The sequence below is a fragment of the Perognathus longimembris genome, chromosome 1, assembly GCF_023159225.1.
Source record: "Perognathus longimembris pacificus isolate PPM17 chromosome 1, ASM2315922v1, whole genome shotgun sequence".
In the NCBI taxonomy this organism is placed as follows: domain Eukaryota; kingdom Metazoa; phylum Chordata; class Mammalia; order Rodentia; family Heteromyidae; genus Perognathus; species Perognathus longimembris.
In genome coordinates, this window is record NC_063161.1 from 71,786,482 (window position 1) to 71,812,471 (window position 25,990).

The 25,990-nt window shown below is 54.1% G+C and overlaps 1 protein-coding gene across 12 annotated transcripts in view; it reads left to right on the forward strand.

The window, feature by feature from the left end:
- The window catches only part of Cux1 (cut like homeobox 1), a 248,132-nt gene that overhangs the window by 194,145 nt on the left and 27,997 nt on the right, over window positions 1-25,990 (forward strand). For 2 of the 12 annotated variants that reach the window (XM_048368674.1, XM_048368665.1), the window contains exons 14-22: window positions 1,788-1,884; window positions 2,769-3,440; window positions 4,316-4,381; window positions 5,442-5,609; window positions 6,343-7,142; window positions 9,500-9,665; window positions 10,135-10,191; window positions 21,789-22,091; window positions 25,406-25,594. In XM_048368674.1, coding sequence (XP_048224631.1) covers window positions 1,788-1,884; window positions 2,769-3,440; window positions 4,316-4,381; window positions 5,442-5,609; window positions 6,343-7,142; window positions 9,500-9,665; window positions 10,135-10,191; window positions 21,789-22,091; window positions 25,406-25,594 — 2,518 coding nt within the window. The remainder of the gene's footprint in view (window positions 1-1,787; window positions 1,885-2,768; window positions 3,441-4,315; window positions 4,382-5,441; window positions 5,610-6,342; window positions 7,143-9,499; window positions 9,666-10,134; window positions 10,192-21,788; window positions 22,092-25,405; window positions 25,595-25,990) is intronic. The other 10 variants (XM_048368703.1, XM_048368683.1, XM_048368728.1 and 7 more) reach the window with 7 other exon arrangements.

A 25,990-nucleotide genomic window follows, 5' to 3' on the forward strand; every position in this document is an offset into this window, starting at 1 on the left:
CCTGAGTTCAATCCCCAGTACTGGCCCTCCTCACTCCCAAAAAAGTCATTTGCCAAACTGCTATGTTCCCATGAAATTGCAATTTCACTCTGGCAAGTCCTAAGGACATGGGTAAAGTAAACAAGGGGCAAGAGAGGTGGCTCATGCCTGTAACCCTCAATAACTCAGGAAGCTGAGATCTGGAAGATTATGATCTAGGCAAAAAAAGTGTTGAGACTTCATCTCAACAGGACAAGACTGGGTGTGATGGTGGGAAACATAAATAGGATAGGATAATGGTCCAGGCTACCTGCAGCAGAGAATGAGACCACAACTTCAAAATAACAGAGCAACAGGCCTGGCAGTGTGGCTCATGAGGTAGAACATTTGCCTAGCCAGTGCGAGGCTCAGAGTTCAAATTTTAGTAAGGAAGGAAAAACAACCAGGAGTTGAGCGCAGGTCCTGTGCATACAGCTAGAGTTCAGTCCTAGAATCAAAACCAAAACCAGTATCAAATGGTTTCAGGTTGTGTTAAAGATCAGCCTGAAATAGACTGGCCTGGGAATCTCAGGGGCAGGCCTGGGAGCAGGGCAGGGGGTGCCTGTCATCCAGAGGTCAGCCAAGATTTACACCTGAAGCTGGGCGTGCTGGTCCAGGGTGTGTAGTAAAAGCAGGGTGTCGCTTAAGCCCAGAAGTCTCAGTTCAGCCTGGACAACAGCCAGGTCCTCTTTATTAACAAATAAAAGCCATGCTGGGCACCAATGGCTCACGCCTGTCATCCTAGCTAAGATCTGAGGATCTCAGATCCAGCCCAGGCAGGAAAGTCCATGAGACTCTTTTCCAGTTAATCACAGAAAAAGCTAGAAGTGAAGCTGTGGCTCAAGTGGTCTTAAGCAAAAGAATCTCAGAGTCAGCAGCCAGGCCCTGAGTTCAAGCCCTAGACTGCCACAAAAATAAATAGAAGACAGACAGACAGACAGACAGATAGATAGATAGATATATAGATAGATATAGATAGATAGATATAGCTTGGCATTGGTAGTTCACACCTGTAATCCTAGCTACTCGGGAAGCTAAGATCTAGGAATGGAGGTTCAAAGCCATCCTGGGCAGGAAATCCAGGAGACACTTATCTCCAATTAACCACCCAAATGCCAAAAGTGGATCTGGTGTGGTAGCTCATGCCTATAATCCCAGCTCCTCCAGAGGTGAAGATCAGAAAGGCAGCAGCTTTGAGGCTAGCTAGCCATGCAAAAAGTATACAGGCCCCCATCTCAAACAACAAGCCTAGTGTGGCGATCCCAGCCTGCTGTCCTGCTACAGGGGATCTCAGCCCAGACACAAAGCATAAAACCCTACCCAAGAAATAACGATGGCATCAAGTACTAGAGACAGAGACATGGTGGCTCAAGCGGTGGAGTGCCTGCCACATAGACACGAGGTCGTGAGTTCAAACCCCAGTACCACCACCAAAAAAAAAAAAATTTTAAATTGAGAAGAACATTCATCTTGATAGCATCAGGCTTCTGTTGTGCAGAGGCAGCTGGGTATTCATGTGCACACGTACATGTGCACATACATGTTTCCAATTACTGTGGTGCTGGGTAGCTGGCTATGCCATTTGAAGAAGAAAGCCTACCTGGGCTGAAACTCACTGTATTTCCAAGGAACTTGACTATTTTCCATCTGCCCATTAAACATCCTGTGGGAGTCAGCCAGCGCCAGGTGGGGAAGCAGCTGGCGGGCGGGCGGGTGGGTGGGTGGGTGGCCGAGGAGAGCCCACTCGAGCCCCCCTCTCCCCCCTCCAGGATGCCGCAAAGCCCCTGGAGGTGCTGCTGCTGGAGAAGAGCCGCGCCCTGCAGTCGGAGAACGCGGCCCTGCGGATCTCCAACAGCGACCTGAGCGGTAGGTGGCTTCTAGGGGTGAGGAAGAGGACGGGAGCATTAGGCCAGCACTGGCCTGCTGGGCGCACCGCCGGTAGATGACCTTGATTGACCTTGAGTGTTGGGAGGGGCTGATTGCAGAGGACCCAAGGATGTTGGCTTTCAGTCTTTTCCTAGTTGTGCTGCGTGCGACCGGGCAGGGGTCGGGGGTTGGGGGGCAGATACAAGCGCCATCTCTCTGGGGTGTCTGTCTTCAAGGGGCTGCTCAAGGGGTCGCCGGCACCCCTGGCTCAGGGGCGCTTCTCTTTCCTTGGCTAGGTTTTCTCTGGGGCCGCGTCCCCCAGTCTTAGCCTTTCTTTGTTCGTCCCAAAACGATGGTGTCACTGATTGCTTCTGGTTTGTCAGCTGGTAAATGCGTCAAGGTGTCTGGTGGTAATGCCAAATTGTGTCGCGTGCGCGTGTCTTCGAGCGGACTCGGTGCAGTTGCGATCGCCTCCCCACGCGTGGTGGGAGCCACCCGTGGCTCCTCAAAGTGTCGGTGCGTGCTGCGCGGCTCCTCGGGCAGGGTGGACCTGCCGCCCCTTCCCTGTGTGTCAACGGCTCCTGTCACTCTAGCAGTGTGGCCCTCGGGCGAGGGCAGTCTCCAGGCTGCAACGTACAAGAAAGGTGCAAACATGAATGCATGTGGCTTGTTTTGGGGGGCCTTGTTTGGCTGAATTAACAAATTCAATTCAGAAAAAAAACAAAAACAAAAACAAAAAACCACACCTCATTGGCCCTTGTCAAATCTGCATTTTTTTGGTGTTTTTCCCTTTTGTGGGGCAAATTTGCATTCTGGTCTTGGTTTTTTTACCCCCCCCCTTTTGGAATCCCCCCATAATGCATTCTGTTTGCCCTTCCTTGTAGGGTCAGCCAGGAGAAAAGGGAAAGACCAGCCTGAGAGTCGGCGCCCGGGACCCATGCCGGCCTCCCCTCCTCCCCAGGTGCCCCGCGGCCCGGGGGACCAGGCTTCCAATACTAATGGTACACACCAGTTCTCACCAGCGGGGTTAAGTCAAGACTTTTTCAACTCATCCCTGGCCAGCCCCAGCCTACCCCTGGCTCCTACAGGAAAATATGCACTAAACTCTCTTCTCCAGCGGCAGCTCATGCAGACCTTCTACTCCAAGGCCGTACAGGAAGCAGGAAGCACAAGCATAATTTTTTCAACAGGTCCATACAGCACAAACTCCATCTCTTCCCCAAGTTCATTACAACAGAGCCCCGATGTCAATGGCATGGCCCCGTCGCCCAGCCAATCCGAAAGCGCTGGGAGCGCCTCGGAGGGCGAGGAGATAGACACGGCGGAGATCGCCCGGCAGGTCAAAGACCAGCTCATCAAGCACAACATTGGACAGCGAATCTTTGGACATTACGTCCTGGGACTATCACAGGGGTCTGTGAGCGAGATTCTGGCCCGGCCCAAGCCGTGGAATAAGTTGACCGTCCGTGGCAAGGAGCCGTTCCACAAGATGAAGCAGTTCCTGTCGGATGAGCAGAACATCCTGGCCCTTCGCAGCATCCAAGGCAGACAGAGAGGTGAGAGACGCCCTCGGGCTGGCGCCAGCCTGCCAGCTCATCATGAGCTCTGTGTGTGTGTATGTGTGTGTGTGAGAGCGAGCGTGTGCCCCGCATTCCTGCATTTCATCAGAGCCATCGGGTATTCCTGTCCAGGGCTCGCTCAGCCAGCACAGGTGCAAACGGTCAGGTGTGGGAGAGAGTGGCCCCTCCACTCAGCAGACTCGGCATCATCATGCACTTGGTGTCTGGGGGGGCCCACAAGGCCTCATGTAGGGAGCCGCCCAGGGGTGCCAGCTCTGGGCACTGGCTTCTCTCCTCTTCCTCCTCCCCAGAACACATGACCGACAGCCACCAAGCATCAGCTATGTCCAGTAGTGATTTTTTTCTTTAGCTTTTCTTTTCTTTTCTTTTTAGCAGTATGACCCCATCATAAAAAGCTACAAAGTCAGTCACACCACAGTGTAAGGAAATCCCTCCCCTCTCGCAATGCAGGAGCTGAGGCCACAGTGATTCCTGGGCAGGGATTTCCAGCAGCCACATTTGCAGCCCCCTGAAATTTAGACTCAGACAGAGGGAGAAGGGAAGATTGGCACAGGGCTCACAGAGCAATTCCTGGCCATGTTGACTAAATTGAATGTCTCTAGATGATTAATGTAAGCTCCATGCCCAGGCCAGCCGCAACACTCGGGGCAGCTCTCCCAGCTCTGCCCTTCTGGCCGTGGCCGTGCCAGGCCTTGGGCCTACTGGACCTCCTCCAGGAGGTCAGCCAGGGAAGGGCCTCTCTGGACTCTCTGGTAGCTCTGAGTTGCACAGGAAGCCCTCAGCCCTTTCCTTAGCGACGTCACGCCCCCTCCCCTGATTGTTTTGTTCTTACCACACTTGTTTTTCAACAGAGAATCCAGGCCAGAGCCTGAACAGACTATTTCAGGAAGTACCGAAACGAAGAAATGGGTCTGAAGGTATGTCTCAGGCAGGTGTTTTCCTTTGCAGTCAGTAGGCTAGGGAAGAGAAGCATGTCCTTAGCCAGGCATTTGGGTTCAAATGTGCAGTGTGGTTCTGGCCTGGAACCTGATGGAAAAACAGAGCTAGTAAGTATAAAACAAAGCCTGGGGTCACGGGCACCCAGCCCCTTCCTCCTGAGCCCGAGCCTCCTGCACTCTACTGAGCCCAGGCTGAGCCTGGAGAGGCACCCCCATCCCCGCCAGGGCTCGGCCCCGCAATCCCAATCCCTGTTCCTCAGGCACAAGCCATGGCCCCACAGTTGTGCTCTGAGAAAAATCAGGTGGCAGCGTCAAGGCAGATTCAGCTGCTTCCTCCAACTTTTAACCCTGAAATATGTCAGGAGGCCCACAGAGGGGCCAGATTCCAGACAGAACCGGTTCTCAGTGGGCTTTGGTGGTGAGCTAGCCCCCACCACGCTTCTCAGAGGGTGTCTTTAATGGGGCCTCGTCCCTGTGGTATCCTTGTTTTTAAATGGTTTCATGTGGCGCTTCCTATTGAGTAAGGTAGTGAACGATTAAGAGATCTGGCCAGCTTCCAGAAAGATCTGAGCCCGAGTAGCTTCAGGCGGCTGCACATGAGGCCGTGCCGCAGAGCGCCACCCCTGTGACTGGAAGAATGGATTCACGTCCTTGAGGGATCTGCAGGCTTTCTCTCCTCCGACATAAATTCCCAACTAGGCAGCTAGGCCCACGAGGGTGGAAGTTCAACTGATGCTCCGAATCACTGATCCATGATCAGCCATCAGCCTCGGCCCTTCAGCCTCCTTCTTCCCTGGTTTCCTGAGCCAGAGCAGTTGCAGGAGAGGCTGTTAAATGGCCTGAGGCACAGCACCTTTGGGTCCCCACCCAGGGGCTGCCCAGTGAATGTGAAAGCCTGAAAGCCGGTTCCTCTGGCTGTGAGGTGGGCCAGCAGAGCACCTCCGCCCACCGGGGCCCCAGGACAGAATGCTTGTTGCTGCAGTGTGAGTGGTGGCACCAGGCCTGGGGCTGATGGCTCGGCTGTGTCTTCTCCCCACAGGAAACATCACCACCCGGATCCGAGCCTCTGACACTGGCTCCGACGATGCCATCAAATCCATCTTGGAGCAGGCCAAGCGGGAGTTGCAAGTGCAGAAAACCGGTACGGCCTCCTCCGCCGCCGGCCCTAACGTCATTAAGACAATTGTCAGGAGTGTTCTGGTCAGCGGTAATTACATTTTTTTTAAATGGTAGTGAGCAGAGAGGAGCAGCTTTGTGACGTGCATGGCTAACAATGACTTCTTTCAATACCATTCCCTAGCCTCAACTCAAGAGTCCCCCCCACCACCACCTAGAACCTTCTTAATCTAAATTAGTAGGTAGTTTGGCTTTTATTATTTGGTTATTAGTAATTCTTGACTAAATACAGCTGGACAAAAGAAAAGCATGTCTGCTTTCTGGGTGGATGGTAGGCCTGTCTGTCACAGAAGGACCCTCCAGTCCCACTTCTTAAATACAACTGAGGGACCCTTAGGGTGCAAGGCAGGGGACCCAGTCTGCCCTCCAACAGGAAGCCCAATTCCCGGAGCACCACCCCCCTACTGCCGGGCCAGTAACCCACAGCCATTGCTGCTCAAACAGGGCCACCGGCTTGCTACAAAGCCATCCTCTCACACCACTTGTCCGTGGTGAGCTCTGTGCTCCCTTCCAGGGCTGAAACTGGGCTGGGTGCTAACCTCTCATCCTGCTCGGTGACGGGCGGACAGGTGTCAGCGTCCAGCTCTTTCTGATGACCTGAGCGTCAAGATGACCACCTCCATCTTGACCAGGAGCAGCAGTCCCCAAGCTGGACACAGGAGTGGGGTGGTGTGTGTCGGATTGGGGAGGCAACACAGGTAGCAGGACACAGAGCTGGGCACCAAGGTACCCCTACAGTCTCACTCTGTGTTTGCTCCACACAGCTGAGCCGGTCCAGCCGTCTTCCACATCCAGCAGTGGGAACTCAGACGACGCCATCCGCTCCATCCTGCAGCAGGCCCGCCGGGAAATGGAGGCCCAGCAGGCCGCCCTGGACCCTGCCTTAAAGCCAGCACCACTGTCCCAGCCCGACCTCGCCCTCCTCACACCCAAGCTCCTGTCCGCCTCACCCATGTCCTCCGTGTCCAGTTACTCGCCTCTCGCCATCTCCCTGAAGAAAACCACCGAGGCCAGCACCTCTGCACTGCCCAGCACCCCAGCCCTCAAGAAGGAGGCCCCGGACGTTCCAGGCCTGGACCCCCAGGGCACGGCCGAGGCCACCCAGGGGGTCCTGAGGCAGGTGAAGAGTGAGCTGGGCCGCGGCGGGTCCTGGAAGGACCCCTGGTGGAACCCCATGCAGCCCGAACGGAGGAACCCCGCCCCCAGCGACGATGCCAAGGCAGAGGAGCCGGCGGGTGCCAAGGACAAGGCGGGCGGCGGGCAGCTGCGGGGCCCCGCGGCCACCGAGTACTGGAAGGAGTGGCCCAGCGCCGAGTCTCCGTACTCGCAGAGCTCGGAGCTGAGCCTTACGGGAGCCAGCCGCAGCGAGACGCCCCAAAACAGCCCTCTGCCTTCCTCCCCAATTGTTCCCCTGGCCAAGCCCGCCAAGCCCTCGGTGCCGCCGCTGACGCCCGAGCAGTACGAGGTGTACATGTACCAGGAGGTGGACACCATCGAGCTCACCCGGCAGGTGAAGGAGAAGCTGGCCAAGAATGGCATCTGCCAGCGGATCTTTGGGGAGAAGGTAAGGGGCTCCCCTCTCCTTGTGGCATCACCCTCACCATGTGGCACAGGCCTCCCCAGACATCCCTGCACCCTGATTCCATTTGCTGAGCCTCCATTTTGTGCCCTCCTTTGGGCCTCTCAGCCGCACTGGCAAGTGGCTGGTGAGAGATAAGAACCCAAGGCTCAGGCTGGGAAGGTGGCTTAGTGGTAGAGTTTGCCTAGCATGCATGAAGTTCTGGGTTCAATTCCTCAGCACCACACAAGCAGAAAAAGCCAGAAGTGGTGCTGTGGCTCAAGTGGTAGGGTGCCAGACAAGCAAAAGAATCTCAGGGACAGTGCCCAGGCCCAGAGTTCAAGCCCCATGACTGGGGGAAAAAAAAAAAGAAGAAGAAGAAGAAAAGAAAGAACCCAAGGCTTAGGGAAGTCCACTGCATGCCCAGCAGGTGACATAGCCCGGGCCCAGTGTGCACTGCCTCGTGGAGTGAGAGGCATCTCTGCAGGCAGTTTGGTCCAAAGACATGTGACTGGCCAAATCATGAAGAGAGACCCTGGCCTGCAGAGCACAGGTGCCCCCTGGGTCAGCAAGGCAGGACAAGGTGGGGTGGGGTAATCCACACAGCTCAGGAAGCAGAGGATGAGGATCCAGGTTCAAAGAGAGCCTAGGCAAAAGGACGAGACCCTCTATGAAAAATAAACAAGATGGGATGGCTGAACTGGTAGAGTGATTTCTTAGCACAAGGCCCTAAGATCAAATCCCCCTGCCATCAAAATTTAAAATTCCTGGGCACCAGTGGTGCACACATAATCCTAGCTACTCATGAAGAACCCAGCTCAAGCCTTGTGTTCTTATCTATCTGAGAATTTCAGTTCAAGGCCAGCCTGGGCAGTAAAGTCTGTGAGACTCTTATTTCCAGTGAACTACCAAAATGTCAAACATGGAGCCCTGAGCAAAAAAGATCAGGGACAGTGCCTGAGATCAAAAGAGAGAGGTGGGGCAGGGGGGAGAAAGAAAGAGAAGAAAAAAGGTAACTACACAAGACACATTTGTTCTTTTGTCATCCAAGTCAGCGGGCAGATCGTGCCATGCTGGGAACACCTCCTACCCAGCCTGTGGGAGCAGTACTCAAGGCCACCCCAATGCCCATCCCCTTCTGGCTCACAAAAGTGTCATACTTCATGCATGAGCTTCCAGACCTTTGTGTTGTTGGCACTCTCTTGGTGACAGATTCTGGATAATAGGATTTACTGAGCCTGTGAAACCTAAAATAAACATAACGGCCTGGTGTCATTCTGGATCAAGGAGTGGCCTGCTGAAAACCAGCCCCCACCAAGGGCCTACCCCCACCTGGCCCCACCCGCAGTCTCAGGCCCCACCCTACAGGGTGCTGTGCTTGTGAGATCTTTGTCCTGATTTTGCAGAAGGTGATAAGGGTGCATAGAAATGAGGATGAGAACTTTAAATCCCTTGAGATTTCTAGCACAGCGTTGTAAAAATATCATTTGAGAACATTTAAATAGACATTTGTACCCAGGCCTTAAATTTAGCCAACTTAATAACATTGAACTTGTTTGGCCCTGAGAACAGTTTATTCTGGAACTTGAAAACTTTTCTGGGTGATGGGATGCAGACCCTAAATATCTCTGAGCTGCATGTGTGTCCAGGGTGGGGTGTTGGTGCCCATACATATGGATGGCCATATGGAAGACCTGCCGAGGATGGAAGACCTGTCAATCATCTGCAGCAAAGCCCCTCCCACCCCGGCACAGCCCCTCCCCTCACTCCAGGCCCCACCAGAGAGTGGCCATGATCACAGGGAGCCCACGGGCTCAGCATTGTCCATGAAGGCCACCTCCTGCCTGTGTCCCCCTCTTGCCTCTTGAGGGGTTTGGGAACAAGCACCCCAGCCTCTTCCCATGCCACCCAAGCACAAGATGCTCTCCCCTGCCGCTTCTCAGTGGTCCAAGTGCCCACCCTACAGCCTGGGCACCATCCCCCCTGGATGAGACCCCCACCCTCCCTTTCTCCCTGGGGAATTGGACCTCAGGTGGTAGCTGGACCCCATGCTTGGTCTTCAACCCCCAGTGAGCTGCAGAGGTAGGAGCTGGTTTTCTGCCAAGGGCCATTTGGATCTTCTTAACATTATTCTAGGCCTACAGGTAGACAGGCTGAGAGCAGCCGGTGAGAAACAGACATGTCTGTCTTGTCACATACGGGATGATTCGGAGGGCTGTGTGGTTCCCCACCCACCCATCCCCCACAGGCTGCTCTGCCTGTGCAGCTGAGCAGTGATCTCTAGTGCCACCCCCCCACCTCTCCCATGGCCTCGCCCACCCCTGCGTGGCCCTGACACTGTGTTTCTCTACTCACCACTCCAGGTGCTAGGCCTGTCCCAGGGCAGCGTCAGTGACATGCTATCACGACCAAAGCCATGGAGCAAGCTGACCCAGAAAGGCCGAGAACCCTTCATCCGGATGCAGCTGTGGCTGAATGGCGAGCTGGGCCAGGGCGTGCTCCCCGTGCAGGGACAGCAACAAGGGCCAGGTGAGGGCAGGGGGCTGGGGATTGCCACCAGGAAATGAGGAGGGTAGGCCCCCCAGACACTGTGGCAGGAGGGAGAGTTAGGAACAGGGCAGATCCCACCCTGCCTCAGCTGTCAGCTATTCTGGGGTACAAGAACTTCTCCCTCCCTTCAAACCTGTGACCAGAGACTGACTTGAGATTTTAAAATCAAGAAGACTCTGTGCCTGGCTAATTTTATAAGCAGCAGAAAATGAGTTAGTAATTAAGAAAATGCTGTTTGTACATAAATATAGGTAAAAGTCAAGTAGCTGTATCAGGGAGTCGGGAAAGGAAGCCAGCCAAAGGCACAGAGTGAATGTCACAGGCAGTGTTTCCCATGGCTCCCAGCCCCAGGCCTCAGCCGTCCTGAGGTTCCCACACCTCCCTGGGAGCAGGTAGAACCACCCTGTGCCCATCCCCCGCCCCGTAACTCTGCCTTCCTCTCCTCCAGCACTCCACTCCGTGACGTCACTACAGGACCCCCTCCAGCCGGGCTGCGTGAGCTCAGGTGAGCAGCCACAGTTGTGAAATGCTTTGCTGTCTTGTGTGGCCTCTTCCCCAGGCGAGGTCTGGGGACTCAAGAGGCCCCCACATCTGGATTTGAGGAGCTGGGCCATGCTCTACCATCTCTGTCATTTGGGGAGTGTCAAGTCAATGAACTCATGTGAGAAATGACCTTCAGGGATTAGCTTTCTCCACTACAGAATGACCTTGAGATCCACTCAACTGGTGCGGAATAGTTAGTTTCTTTTTACTGCTTCATAGTGTTCCACAGTACAGGTACAGAACAGTTTGTGTTACTGCTCACTTAAGAGTAAAAAGAAATGCCAGGCCTGGTGGTACATGCCTGTAATCCCAGCTTCTCGGGTGACAGAGTTAGGAGGATTGCCACTCAAGCCCAGATGAAAAAGCTAGCAAGGCTCTGTCGTCTCTAAGACAGGGCAAGCAGTGGAGGTGTAACCTATAATCGTGATTCAGGGCTGACCCTGCCTGAAAAATAACTAAAGCACAAAAGGGCCGATGGTGTGACTCAACCCCAGTACCACACAAACTGGATCCCTCCCAGGGCAAGCCAGAGCCAGCCACCCAGGGGAGACCCCCCCAAGGGGAGGCCCCAGGGGGAGACCCCAGTGACTCATGCTCACTGGACCCCTCCTCCTCTACTGGTTTGTGGGTGTGGCCCTGCAGAGCAGGCAGCCTTTGAGCAAGAGGGTAGGGAGTGGAATATGAGGACAGGGGAGGGGGCTGACCCTGGTCAGGAGAGAAGCTGAGCAGGTGGGGAGGGGCCTGCTGCCATTGGCCTTGGAGAGCCGGCAGGTGGCTGGCCATTGGCCTCAGAGAGCCGGCAGGTAGCTGGCCATTGGCCTGGGAGAGCCGGCAGGTGGCTGGCCATTGGCCTCAGAGAGCCAGCAGGTCTCTAGCAGAGCCTGAAGCCCAGGTGCTGGGGCACCATGTGTCCTACTGCCCATAGCCACTGTTCCCAGCCCTTCCCGCCTGTCCCCCTTCTCACACTGAGCCCACAGATGGAGCCAGCTTTTCTCTCCTAGCTTCAGGAACAGCCAGCATGGTGAACGCTCTTTTTTTCCTTTCTCTATTTTTCTAAACATGTTGATTAGTCTCCATATCCCACTGATTCATTGAAAACACAAACAAAGCTAAGTGAGGAGCCCGAAGCCCGCCAGCTTGCGGGAAGGTTTGTTAACGAGGGGCCACATATGCAGGGAGGGGAACAGCTGGGCAGCCTGGGCGGCTGCGGCTGCAGCAGCGGCTGCTACCAGAGCCCACACACACACAGACGCAGCCAGAGCACAGCAGCGCCATCGCTGCAGGCTGAGATGCTTGGGTTCTAGGTGTTCTTGTGGCATCTCATCCAAAGGGGGGTGGGGGTGGGCAGAAGACCACAGCCACTCACCAGCAGGTGGCACATTTAGGACACGAGGGTGAGGAGCTGGTGGGGCCATGGCACTGGGCTTTAGTGGGCATCTGCGGGGAGGTCAGGCTGGCCCCAGGGCTCCTGCCAGCATCGGCTGCCCACCAGAGGCTGAGCTAGCCTGGCAGGACGAGGCTGAGACTCATCGATCAATATGGTACCTCTGTCCTTGGGAAGACGTGGTCTCTCTTGGGTGGTGCTGATAAAAGAATGGGGGTCCTGAGGCTGGGGATATGGCCTAGTGGCTAGAGTGCTTGCCTCGTATACATGAGGCCCTAGGTTCGATTCCCCAGCACCACATATACAGAAAATGGCCAGAAGTGGCGCTGTGGCTCAAGTGGCAGAGTGCTAGCCTTGAGCAAGAAGAAGCCAGGGACAGTGCTCAGGCCCTGAGTCCAAGGCCCAGGACTGGCCAAAAAAAAAAAAAAAAAAAGAATGGGGATCCTAGCCTGGGCAAAAGTGCAAGACCTTATCTGAAAAGCAAACTAGGAGCAAGAGGGCCGAGGCATGGCTCACGTGGCCCAGGGCCTGCCTACCAAGCATAAGGCCACTGGAGGACTTGCGCAGAGGCAACAACTGAGCCTCTCCCTGTGTCACACCAGCAAAAAGCCCCAGGTTTCAGTGGCCCACACACATCTGTCATCCTAGCTACTCAAGAGACTGAGATCTGAGGATCACGGTTCAAAGCCAATCCAGGCAGGAAAGTGCTTGAGACTCTTAAGTTAACCAACAAAACGCCAGAAGCATAACTGTGGCTCAAGTGGTAGAGCACTAGCACTAGCTTTGAGCATAGAAGCTCAGGGACAGAACCCAAGCCCTGAGTTCAAGCCACAGGATTGGCACAAATAAAAGTTAGAAGTGGAATTGTGGTCGAAGCAGTAGAGCACCAGCCTTGAGCAAGAAAGCCAGGCAAGAGCGAGAGGCCCTGAGTTCAAATCCTAGTACCAGAGCAACAGGAGAATCAACAATTACAATGACACAATGATCACCAGAGACAGGATGGGGGGGGGGGGGCGGTCCTCTCATGACATTCCTTTATCAGGAACTGTTTCCAGAGAGTTCCTGAGAATTAAGCTAAGCTGGCAGTACATAAATTTAAGATTTAGAAATGAAACTTTCATAATGTATTTTGGGTTTTTGAATATATTTTGTAAATCTTTGGGACAAATGACTGGGGGATATTCTAGAATCTTCCTTGACAGCTTTTTAAAAAGAAAAGAAACAAGGAACTTTCCTCATTGCTCCCCTGAAGGCAGAGGCGGAAGCCTCAGGTCCTGAGACTCCCACAGGATTCTGACTTCCTCTTGGGGTGCCACCACAGAACCCAACACTGAGGCACAGGGCAGGACTGGGGGTGGGAGGACTCTGCCCCAGCAGTCTACCTGGAGCCACTCAAGTAGTGAGGGAGGTGATCCCAGCCGAGGCCGAACCCAGGCCTCCCCATGGGGCACACCGGCTTTGGGGGGCCTCCTTCCTGTCCCCTCATGTCACCCCTTCACGGGCTCCCGGGACCTTCTGTCGGGGCTGACAGGTTCCTAAGGGACTCCTCCCCATCTTTCTGCCCAGTTCCCGGCCCCTGAGCGTCTCTGCCTCACCAGGGAGGGGGGCGGGCTGGGCAGTTGTATGGAGCAGGGCAGGGCCTGGGTAAAGGGTGGATAACTGGGTGCAGGGTGGTTCTGGGCCCACCTGGGCAGCTGCATCTCAGCCTCCACCTACCCCACAGGGGCAGTGTCTGAGGGACAAGGGACTGACAAAAGCTGGTTTTGCATTTTGTTCTGCTTGTTTGGGGAAGTGAATGAACCCACAGCCTTGCACATGCAGGGCAGGTGCTCTACCACACGAGCCATGCCCTCAGCCCTTTTTTCCCCTTTAATTATTTTTCAGATAGGGTTTCATGCTTTTCCTTGGGCTGAGCTTGGGCCGCCACCTTCCCACTTCGGCCTCCCATATAGCCGGGATTACAGCTGAGCCACCATGCTTGTTCTTTGAAACGAGCTCTGACAAACTTTTGGCCTGGCCTGGCCTGGCCTGGCCTGGCCTGGCCTCAGACCCAGGCTCCACTGTCTCCATCTGCCAAGTAGCTGGGATTACAGGCATTTGCCAAAGCACCCAACCCACAAATGAGTTGTAGTGGGACCCTGTCATCATTACAGTGTACCTTTGAGCAGCTCTTTTCTTTTTCTTTTTTTCCTTTTAGTATATATTAGTCATACAAAGGGTTTCACTGTGATATTCCTATACATTTCTCTGACCCAGTCCGTCCCTCTGTTGTTCTTTGTCCCCCTCCCTCTTAAACAGTTGTGAGCAGGTTTCACTAGTCTGTTTGCACGCGTGCCTGTGAAGGTCTTTGATGGCGCTCCGTCCTCGAGCTGTGTGAAGGCACACAGAGCACTGGGCAGATAGGATCTACTAAGCATTACATAATCCTTTATTTCTTCTCATTTGTGAAAATTCATTTCCTGTGCCTGCTTCCTTGGTGCGATTAATCTTTTGGCCTCTAGGGAAGGGGGGAGGAGACAGCATACAGGAGGAGGAGAGGGGGGAGCAGGAGACCTCCCTGAATGTTCCCTTGATCACCAAAGTCTAGGGCTGCCCATCCCCTGACCTGGGGGCTGCGGATGTGGGCGCATTCTGTGCCTGGCACTGGCACCACCCTTGCAGAGTGGCCACACAGGCAGAAGGTGGCCAGGCCCCTCAGACTGAAAACAAAACACCCAGCATTTTCACAGAGCGGCAGTCACAGCAGCAGCTTCTGAGTCTGAGGCCCCAGGCCCTGGTGGTGGCGGGCACCCCTGCCATGGGTGCTCCAAGCTCGTCCTTCCTGCCCTGCCTGCTGGGACTGTGACCAGAGCCACCATCACCAACAGCCATGTGCTTTTGCTTTTTAGTAGTGGTATTGGGGCTTCAACTCCCTTAAGTTTTTCTACTTAAGGTTGGCACACTACCACTTGAGCCACAGCCCTTCTTCTAGCTTTTGGTAGTTAACTGGAGGGAGATAGAATCTCAAAGACTTTCCTGCCCAATCCTCAGCTCTCCGCCTCCTATGTAGCTGGTATTACAGGTGTGACCCACAGGCACCGGCCTATGCATCTGCTTCCATTAGGAACTGGGGTTCTAAATACAGGCTGCACCGGAATGGGCCAGTGTGGGGTTTGTCTTTCACGCAAGGGCCAGAATAATCATGTCATTTGGGACCTAAATAACACAGCCGGATGGACTGTCTTTGCAGCAGCTTTCCTGTTAGGGAAGACTAGAATTGGGGCATCTGATTTGATAAGGAAGTGTGCTGGGTAACTGGGCCGCAGTCTGTGGCCCCAAGGCTGATGGGTGAGGACGGTGGGGCCCGGGGGACACAGCTTCTGGCTCTGAGTCAGGTCGGCATGGCCCCACCTGGCGAGGCAGGCGAGACTACCTCATGCCATCAGAGAAGAACCAGAGCACCCCTGAAATAGCACCAGAGCATGAACAGACACAAGCTCTGGGACTTTTGTAGGAAAAGAAAAATCCACGCAGAGTGCCCAGAGCTGGGTTCGTGGAGGGACTCCCCAGGGGCTGAGGAAAGATGTTATAATCAATTACCACATCATAACACTGATGTGTGATAATTACTGAGTGTTTCTCCTGAGATAGTACAGCATTTGGCGGAGATGCAGCGCCTTCACGGTCCACTGCCTGATTAATATGCAAATAATAGGCTGATTGCATGATGAATGCAGAGAACGAGCGCGCTGATAACAGGAGCACTGGAGCGGGGAGATGATAAATTACTTTTACTGACTGTCCTGTATTAAGTACCCTTTCTCCACAATTTCACCACAAATTAAGTAAAGCAGTACAGAGAGATTAGGTGGATGTGTAAAATGACGTATCGTTGTACCTTTCCTAGTATCGTTGCCTATAAGGAAAAGGTCACCTGCTCCCTTGTAGGGCCAGGGCGGCTCACTGCCTGGGCACTGGGCAGAGCAGGAAGCAGCCAGCCTTGCCCACCCAGGCCAGGGCCGCCCTCCAGAACCAGTGTGGAGACCTCATTCCCCACAGCAACTCCGGCATGCCCACACACATGGGCAAGGAGGCCCTCGGAGCAGCAGGCCTAGGTGGCTGAAAAAGGAAGCAACTCTTAAGACCAACTTGTAAAGGCTAGGCACAGTAGTGCATGTCTTTAATCCCACAGTGAGGTAGAGACAGAGCTCGGGAGGATATTGAATCGTAGGCCAGCCTGGGCTACACATAGTGAGACCCTGTCAGAAAGGGGAGGGAGAGAGGAAGGGAGGGAGGGAGGACAGCAACAACCTTCTAGCTCCTAGGGCTCTCCGGAGTCAGGGAACCGATTCTGCTGTTGGAGTGACAGTGTGTCCTGCCAAGGACTTGGACAGTTTTTCCCTGAGCCAGCACTGAATCCTAGAAAAAGAGGATACACGTGTGTTCATGCACACACTCACACTCACTCAGGAATTCATCTTTAATTACAGCAGTTTAGCTGGGGGCCCAGTCCGCGTGACATGCATTAAGACGGTTGGTGCGGCATGCATTGGTCCTCGATGTGCAGGTGCTGTGGGGAGCTCATCTGAACCCACTGTTTCTAAATGGGCACAGATGGGAGGGGAGCGGAGCAAAGCCAGCTCCCGTGGATTCGGCTCCCGTGGATTCTGCTCACATGGATTCAGCTCAGGTTAAATCACGTGGCTTTTGTTATGTGAGTTGGGGGCATTTTTGTTCTGTTTGGATAGTCCAAAGAGTTCCCTTTGGCTGGTTTTGAAAATGTTCTTGTTCACAGACACACATATGCCACACCCCAGTACCAGCTATGTACTGCAATCTTAGCAATCTTACCGTGTGTGTGTGAGAGAGAGAGAGAGAGAGAGAGAGAGAGAGAGAGAGAGAGAGAGAAATCATTGCTCTTCCATTACTTCACCCTCCACTGGGCCAGGCTGCCCCTGCCTGCCCCAGCCCCTCTCCCCACCCCTCCAGCCCCTTGGGCCTTGTACTTGGCAGGTTTGCAGCTGTGGTGTGGGGCATGGCCCAAGCATGGGGCTCCTGCTCTTGAGCCTTCAGAGGGAAGCAGACTGCGGGACCTTAGGAAGTGGCCAGTGGCTTCAGGTATAAGCAACGAATAGTGGGCAGTTTTGAGCCGGGCACCAGTGGCTCACAACTGTAACCCTAGCTGCTCAGGAAGCTGAGATCTGAGGATCCTGGGTTGAAGCCAGCCCAAGCAGGAAAATCTGTGACATTCTTATCTCCCATGAGTCACATTATTGTGGGGCCCTGCCCCTGGGAGACAAAGCCCTGGCTGACAGCAGCCAATGCACATAGGAATCCTGTGTGTGAATAGACTGGTGGTCCCCCCCTCAGGCTGTGACCTGGGGTTGGGGAGACTGCCATAATCTGTCCCCCCTACTCAGCTGAGAAGCTCTCCGAAGAGTGCTCCCCATCTTGTGGCTTCTGAATCCATTGGCACTGTGGGCTAGAAAGGTCCTCACGGCCCTTCAAGGCTTCCAGGGCTCCTGCCAGGCAGAGTTCACCCACCCTGGGTCCCCAGAGCAGCTCTCCATCCTTAGGCCACTGCCCTCCCCATAACTGCTGAGGCAGCCCCACACACTCCGGGCCCCCCTCCCAGCCATCCCCACACTCCCCTATCCGTCCTGAGAGTCACTGGAACCTCCTGGCTTGGCACGGGATACGAGCCTCAACTCCAGCCATAATGAAAAGCGCTCCGTCAGGCCGGCCGCCAATGGAGCGGTGTTTGGGTTCTTGTCATAATGTCGCCGAGCGCCTTGTCATATTGTTTCAGCCACTTGTCCTTCCGAAAGCACAGTTCGCCTTATGGCATGCCAGCAGTAAAAATGTCACTTACAATAATTACTTTTTGGTGGAAATGCTTGCTGACTTCCTACCTTCAAGCTGTTTTTTACACGGTGGGGAGATAATAAGAAATGACTTTATCCTGACTGCTCAAATGAACACTAAATGGAATTTGGGTTATTATTGCCCCGATAGAGGGCTGGGTATGGAAATTACAGCCAGGCACCCAATAAACTGCAGAGATGTGTCTTGGCAGATTGTGGCGGGCACATGCTGCCTACTGGTATCTACAGAAAACTAAAGGTGGCTGTTGTTTGCCCACTGTTTCTGGAGTAGAGTGTTTTTCATAATCCTTTTATGGCTCTGACTGCCTTCTGTGTCACCAGAGCCCTTGACTCCCAGTCTCTGGCCTCTGTGCATCCTGAACTGAGCTCCTCTTCTGTAAGCCCCATCGTGCAGGAAAAGTATCCACACAGACTGCCCTCTGAAACGTGCAAGGCTCCTAAACTCTCTGAGGCCTGCAGGCAGCAGACTCTTTGAAAGCAAGGTTTTTATCTATTTTCTCTCGTCTCTCATGCCTAGCAGAGTGTATAACACGGTGAGGGCTTTGAAATATGTGGTGAGGGCCTGGGACTGTAGCTTAGTGGAAGAGTGCTTGCCTAGCATACATGAAGCCCTAGGTTTGATTTCTCAGCACCACATACACAGAAAAAGCCAGAGTAGCACTGTGGTTCAAGTGATAAGAGTGCTAGCCTTGAGCAAAAAGAAGCTCAGGGAGAGTGCTCAGGTCCTGAGTTCAAGCCTCAGGACTGGAAAAAAAGTATAGATGATGGATGGATGGATGGAGCAAACAGGCAGGTTGTTGTAGTTGTTAGCAGACAGCCTTGAATCTGCCATTTCCCACCCCGTGCCCACTACTATGCCCTGGCTCAGTCTGTATCCATGCACACCAGACAGTGTGTGCAGGCCTCCCCCCCTGCTTCTGACATTCAGTTTTCTCTGAGCTGCATCTTGCTCACCCACCTCCTCCTGTGTCTTGCTGTCATGTGGCACACTGTTGATGCCATATAGGCTGTTGTATGAACAAAGCACCTAATTTGAGCCACTCCTATTCCATTTGGGGGCCATTCCAGATGACACCCCAATCAATGCTCTGTGCCCAGCGACTAGCAAAGCAATACCGAGCCAAGGCAGCACCAACCTCAGCGAGCCTGGCCCTGCTCCTCCCTGCACCGGGACCCAAATACAGACATCCCCAGTGGCCTCCTGCCTCCTTCCCCCCCACCCATCCCCCGATCTTACCTGGCTGGTCCTGCTCCCGTCTGGCACCCCTGGAAATGCCTATCTGCAGAGGCTATCATCCGTTCCTGTTGCCTTTCCCCAGGCACTGCTCCCCGGGGCCTGCCCTGTCCCACAGGAATGCGCGCCCCGCTGGACAGGGCCACCTCCACACATCCTCCCGGCCTGAGCCAGCAGAAGGGGCCCAAGAAGGAACAGAACAGCCTGCCTCCACTCATTCCTTGCAGCAACTCTCTCCCTAAGTACAGTTCTATTAAAATACAACTTATAAGCAGTAAAAATCCCACTTCTCTAATAGAGCTGTTATAAGGAGAGTTTGTGTAGTTTTTCATTTTATTCAGTCTTTTTGTAAGAATAATTGATCATGAATAAAAGGCTGGGGGGATGGGGAGGAAACACACCTTGTGATCCCAGTGGCTAAAGTAAGAAAATGATGAACATGAGGCCAAATTGGGCTGCGCGGTAAAACTCTTTATCTTAAAAAATAAAAATAAATTAGGTGGCCTAGTGCCTCAAGTCTGGAGACAGGTCAGAGCATTGAGGTTCAAGGCCAGCCTGAGCAAAAAGAGTTTCTGAGCTTGCTGACACAGGTCTCTTATCTAGCCACAGGGAAGAAGATCACAGCCAGGCCCAGGCATAAAACAAGACCCCCCCAACCCCAAAATAACCAATGCATAAAGGGGCTGAGGGTGTGGCCCAAGTGGTAGAGCACCTCTCTCACAAGCACAAGGCCCTGAGTTCAAGTCCCAGTACCACACACACACACACACACACACACACACGCATAAAAAGTCAGAGGCCACAGTGGTCCTTGCTGCACTGAGCCCATGACAGCGCCAGGCTGCTCACAACTGCCTCAGCTTTGTCCTGCTGCCAGGGATGTGGCACTTGGTTGAGGCCTATGTCCAAAGCCACACTCCAGCGCCACCGGACCTACACGTACATCCAGTCCATTCGCTGTTTATGACTCTCCAGAACTGTGGGTGATTACATTTTCTGTGGCCTGGGGCCACAGAGTCACTTATCTACTGGGAGACAGTGGTCCCCAGAGGTGCCCATCGCAGCCTCCTGCACATCCCAGTTCACTCTGCCCAGGCTCTTTCCAGCCAAAGCACATGGGAGAGGCTGGGCGGGGGGTGCCACGGGCTACCCCAGTTACCCAGAACGATCTGGACCGGATACCACCAGGCACCCACACAAAACCAGGAAGCGAGAAAGCAGGCAGCACCTTGCAGTATATGAGCCCAGCAACCATGATTTTGACCTTGCCGCGGGTTAAAGGACACAAACCTGAGACGCAGTGTTTATCACGTGGGAAATTCATGGCATCCTTGACAGGCGATGCTGAGCAAGATGAATGATCTGCCAGCTCGGGCCCTCGCATGGGTGAATCGGGCGAATTTACAGAGCTGCTCCTCCACTGCTTCCCATTCCAAAACAACATTTGCTGGGGTTCAGATCCAGTTGTCTGCTGACCCGGGGGTGACAGAGAGAAGAAATCTGATTTGCAGGAGTCATATTGCCTTTGAGATTGATACGGCCATCTCTGCCTTTTGCGCCCAGCCTTTTTTACATCTATCACAAAGCACTTGGGTTGGGTTTTAACCTGATTTTGCCTGCTGACAACACAGCAAGCCATGATGGTGCGGGTTGAATCACGGCTGTTTTATTTATTTGGGCTTCTGCTCTCTCTCACTTTTCATACAAAATACTCTTTCTTTTTGGAATACATTCTCAATCAGCCACTGGGGGGCCAGCACTGGTCTCTAGCCCAAGCCAGGCACTCAGCAGGGCGCACTCCATAGATGTCACAGAGAAAGGACATTATTCCTCGCTGTGACATGTTCTTAGTTGGTTAAGAGGAGTGAGCAAGAGGAGACCCCAAGGCTTCAGTGCTCAGGAGTACTCAAGACCTGGCCTTGCCTGCCACATCACTGTGCCCTTCGCTTTCTGGTCTGGGGGTAGAGGGAGCGAGATTGTGCCCCTCTCAGTAGAGACAGAGCAGCCTGTGGGCAGAGCCCTTCCTTTCCCTCTGTCATTGGCTACCAGGAAGCAGCAGTCATTCATGAACCCTCCCTCCCCACCCTACCCCCAAGCCAGATTTATGCTTGTTTAATCAGTTTTCATGTGATGCTAAAGAGAGACTGAGGGTATGGTGACACACATCTGTAATCCCAGCTACTCCAGAGGATCAGTAAAGCTAGTCCAGGCAAAAGCACAAGCCTTAATCTGAAAAATAAACCTAAAGCAAAAAGGGCTGGTGGCATGGTTCAGATGGTAGAGTACCTACCTGGTACGGATGAGGCCCTGGGGTCAAACAGTACTGAAAAAAAAAAAGAAAAAAAAAGAACAGAGTTAGAGGGACTGCTTGCCCCCCAGGCAGACGTGGCGCTTCTCACCACCACGGTGATCCCGGCCAGGCACCTAGCGGTGGCACTGACCCAGCCATCAAGGGTTTTCTCCAGCTTCTGTGGTGCAAGCTCTCCCTCCCCCCTCCCCATGTCATACTCTGTCTCCGGGGCTGCTCCCAGTCCCCCTCCACACCCACACACGCCCAGCCCCCCCTACACACACACACACCATCATCCTCCATCTCTGGGGCTGCTCCCCACCAGCCAGCAGGCTCAGCTCAGGTCAAGCGCCTCCATACCCATGGTGGCTGCCCATCACTGAAGATGACCCGTGCATTCTTGTTTTCTGGAAACTATGGCTAATTGTGCAACTTACCATCTACCCTCAGTCCTTCTGAATTACTAGAATTACAAGGTTTTGCTAGATGAAATCATGACAGTGATAACACATTCATATGACTTTTTTTTTTTTTGCAAAATGTGCAGGTATTAAGTCTTAGGAGCTTTTTATTCAAATCTCTAGGTTTTGTGTGTGCGTGTATACACACGCACACACTTGTTGGTATTATTTTTGTTCTTTTAATGCAGCAAATTAGAGGTTACTCTCAGTTAAAACTACTAAATAGTGCCTGAAGTCTGGCCGCGCGGGAGGCGTTTACTTTGCATTCCGTAGGGAAAGTCTCCATGCTGCAAACCATGCTCAGGCCAGCTTCTCTTGTTTTCCAGAAAGCACTCCAAAGACCTCGGCCAGCTGCAGCCCGGCCCCCGAATCCCCAATGAGCTCCAGCGAGTCTGTGAAGAGTCTAACGGAGCTGGTCCAGCAGCCTTGTCCCTCCATCGATGCCAGCAAAGACGGCAAAGGCCCAGAGCCCAGCGACCCACCAGCCTCCGACTCCCAGCCCCCCACCCCGCTGCCTCCCTCGGGACACTCAGCCCTCAGCATCCAGGAGCTGGTGGCCATGTCTCCAGAGCTGGACACCTATGGCATAACCAAGAGGGTCAAGGAAGTGCTGACGGACAACAACCTTGGTAGGTGTCTCCCTAGGGCCCTAGGGGAAGGAAGGGGCTGCAGGCTGAGCCAGGGGCTGAATATGTACAGGCTACTCACAAAAACGGGGGCCAGCCCAGCCTGGAGGCTCTCGCCTCTAAGCCTGGCTACTTGGAGATCAGGAGGACTGAAGTTTGAGCCCAGCCTGAAGAAAAAGTTAGAACCCCTAGGGCTGGGAATATGGCCTAGTGGCAAGAGTACTTGCCTTGCATACGTGAAGCCCCGGGTTCGATTCCCCAGCACCACATATATAGAAAACTACCAGAAGTGGCGCTGTGGCTCAAGTGGTAGAGTGCTAGCCTTGAGCAAAAAGAAGCCAGGGGGCTGGGAATATGGCCTAGTCGCAAGAGTGCTTGCCTTCTATACATGAAGCCCAGGGTTTGATTCCCCAGTGCCCCATATATAGAAAATGGCCAGAAGTGGCGCTGTGGCTCAAGTGGCAGAGTGCTAGCCTTGAGCAAAAAGAAGCCAGGGACAGTGCACAGGCCCTGAGTCCACGCCCCAGGACTGCCCGCCCTGCCTCCCCCCAAAAAAAGTTAGAACCCCATCTCAACAAATAAGCCAGGCATGGCAGTCCTGCAGACACGACACACCAACTACAATATAAGTGCAAGTAGGAGGATCATAGCCTGAGGCCATCCCCCAGGCAAAACCTGAGCCACTATCTGAAAAGCAGCTAAAGCACTAAAGGGCTGGAGTGGAGCTCCATGGCCAGTGCCTGTCTGGAAGATACAAGACCTGAGATCCACCCCCAGTACCAAAAATAATAAAAGCTGGAGGCTAAGGGTCCCTCCCAGGCCCTCCCCCAGGGCCCTTGGAAGATGGCCCATGGGCCGGCATGTATCACAAACCCACAGAGCCCTGGACCCATGCCAACCTGAGCCAGGCAGGGTCAGCGCAGCCTGGGGCCCCATGGCTTTGCAGGAGGCTGTGGGCTGCGCCCAGGTGCCACCCCTCCCGGCTATGTGGCAAGCCCTCTGGAAAAGGCTGGGTAATTATACCAGGAGCCCCGAGCCCTGCGTGCAGCCAGCAGCCATCTAGCCTAGTGCTGTCAGTGAGGCTCTGTTCCCCAGGACGCCCCAAGACAGGACACCCTACAGAACTGACTTCCTCACCTTAGGCTCCTGCTGACACAGGCCTTAGCTCTGCCTGTGGTGGCTGCTGAGGGCCATGTCCCCGCTCAATGGTAGCCACAGCCTGAGAATGAGGACAATTCACATCCCCCTGCTTCCGCAGCATGACAACAGGGCAGAGTTGGCCTGGGCACACTTGCTGAGCAGACTGACAGACACATATACACACGCACACACACCTCGGTCCCAGGTGGAGCCACCACAAAAGGAAGCCGCCTTCTTGGCTGCTGCCCCACAGGGTGGTGGGGACCCACTCAGGGTCCCGAAGGAAGGGCTGGGGCAGCCGCTGATCCCCAGGAGTAGCTGCGTTGTGCATTTGGTCCCGTCCCCTCCAGCCAGGGACTCAGCTCTGCCCATTTTTGCAGTGCATTCTCCAAAACAGCAAGAAAAGGTATAGCATGGACTGCGAGTATTTGTAAGGGCACTAAGAGTGGCTGTTGCTTTGAGAATGTGGCCCGAGTCCCATCTGCCTGTCAGTTATTGAAATGTGCAGGATCCCCCCCCCCAACATGAGCCCCCACCTTCCCTGTCCTGTCTCAAGATCAAGGAAGCAGGCTGGCCAGCCCTGCCACTGAGAACCTGCGAGGGAGAGCACCACGTGGTAGGATGGCACTTCTAAGACATGGCAAACATGGTGCCTGCTCCCGGCTCTCCAGCATGCCAGAGAATTTCCCAGGGCTATAAGGTACCCCTCCGGTACCCCTCTGTGATCCTCGGTGGATCACCTGCCATTGGCAATCAAAACCAAGTGGGAATGGGGGCAGGGCTCAGGGTCAAGTTCAAACCCCAGTACTGATGAAGAAGGCTCATGATTATTCAAAGTGGTCTTTGCCATTCTGGAAAAGTGACTACTTCCTGATGCCAGTGGCTCATGCCTGTAATCCTAGCTACTTAGGAGAGTGAGCCCTGAGGATCCCGCTGCAAAGCCAGCCTGGACAGGAAAGTCCCTGAGACTCTTACCTCCAATTAACCACCAAAAAGCAGGAAGTAGAACTGCGGCTCAAGTAGTAGAGCACCAGCCTTGACGGGAAAACCTCAGGGATAGCGACTAGGCCCTGTTCAAAGCCCACTACCAGCACATGCACACACACACAAAAAAAAAATTAGAAAGAAAAGAAGCAGCCTTCTCCTCCGGGTCTGGACTTAGGGCACCGAGGCACCAAGTTTGAGCTGGATCTGGCAGTAGAGACAATGCCAATCAAGGGCCAGGCACCATCTCAACTGGGGTTCCAGAGTGTTTGTGGTCTCTGATCCCACTCTCCATTTCTTCCTACTAAGTCCTGCACGTTTAAGCTCTGCCATCAGGTTACGCAGGCGGCAGCCGTTCTAATGGGTAGCTTTATAAGTGCTGGCCCTTGTGCCCGCAGCCTGGCAGCTCAGGGAGAGCCTTTCTTTTAAGCCTCTGATGAGCCCTGCACACCTTCCCCAGCCCCAGCCCTGTGATGGGCTGAGGCACCATAGGCCTTGCCCCTGCGTGGGACAAGAAAGGACCTAGAGGATTTGATCCACTGAGCTCCGGGCCTCATCTGCCTTTCAACCCAGCACAGGAGCCCTGCTGTGACCCAGGTCCATGGCCCTGTCGTCCCAGCAAGCCCTGCCACCTCGCAGCTCACACTGAGGGACTTCACTTCAGAGGTGGAGGCCCAGGGGGTGGCCCAGGCTCCGCTTACCTGGTGGTTTTTTGAAAAGCAGTGACAGCCTGTCATGTGTATGGAAATGCAAAGCAAGCCATGGAGCTCTGGGATGGGGCTCTCCCCCAGGTCCTGGGGTCCAGCCTCACCCAGCACTACAAAGAAAACATTGGCTGGACACTGATGGCTCACACCTGTCATCATAGCCACTCAAGAAGCTGAAAGCTGAAGATCATGGTTCAAAGCCAGCCCAGGCAGAAAGGTCCATGAGACTCACATCTCCTATTAAAAAGCAAAAAGCCAAAAAACTGGAGCTGTGGCTCCAGTGGTAGTGTACTTGTCTTGGGCAAAAAAACCTCAAGGACAGTGCCCAGGGCCGTGGGTTGGAACCCACACAAAATAAAATGAAAGAAAAGTGTTTGTACAGAAGGCTGCTCTGAGCCAGTCTCCCACTAGCCAGATTCAGAGCTGATTCCTGCTTGTCCTCTTGGGCACCCAGCTATCATGACCATCTCTCTGCTTTCCCCCCAGGTCAGCGCCTGTTTGGAGAGACCATCCTGGGACTTACTCAAGGCTCTGTGTCTGACCTGCTTGCCCGGCCAAAGCCCTGGCACAAGCTGAGCCTGAAGGGCCGGGAGCCCTTTGTCCGCATGCAGCTGTGGCTCAATGACCCCAACAATGTAGAGAAGCTGATGGACATGAAGCGGATGGAAAAGAAAGGTAGCTCCCCACCCACAGCGCCCACCACGGCGCCCTGGCCCTGCCCACAGTGTGAGGACCAAGGCCTGACACAGACCACAGCCCCTCAGGAGTGACAGAGGCCTGTGACACAATAGTCCCCAGATTTTGGAAGAATGCTATTAACCTAATATGAGCGTATGCTGGTGGCTCAGGCCTGTAATCCTAGCTACTCAGGAAGTGGAGAGGGGATCATAGTTCAAAGTCAGCTTGGGCAGGAAGGTCTGTGAGATTCTCATCTCCAATTAACCACCAGAAAACTGGAAGTGGTGCTGTGGCTCAAAGCGGTAGAGCGTTAGCCTTGAGCAAAAAAGCTCAGGGACAGCGCCCAAGGGCCTGAGTTCAAGCCCGGGGACCCAAAACAAAAACAAATGCACC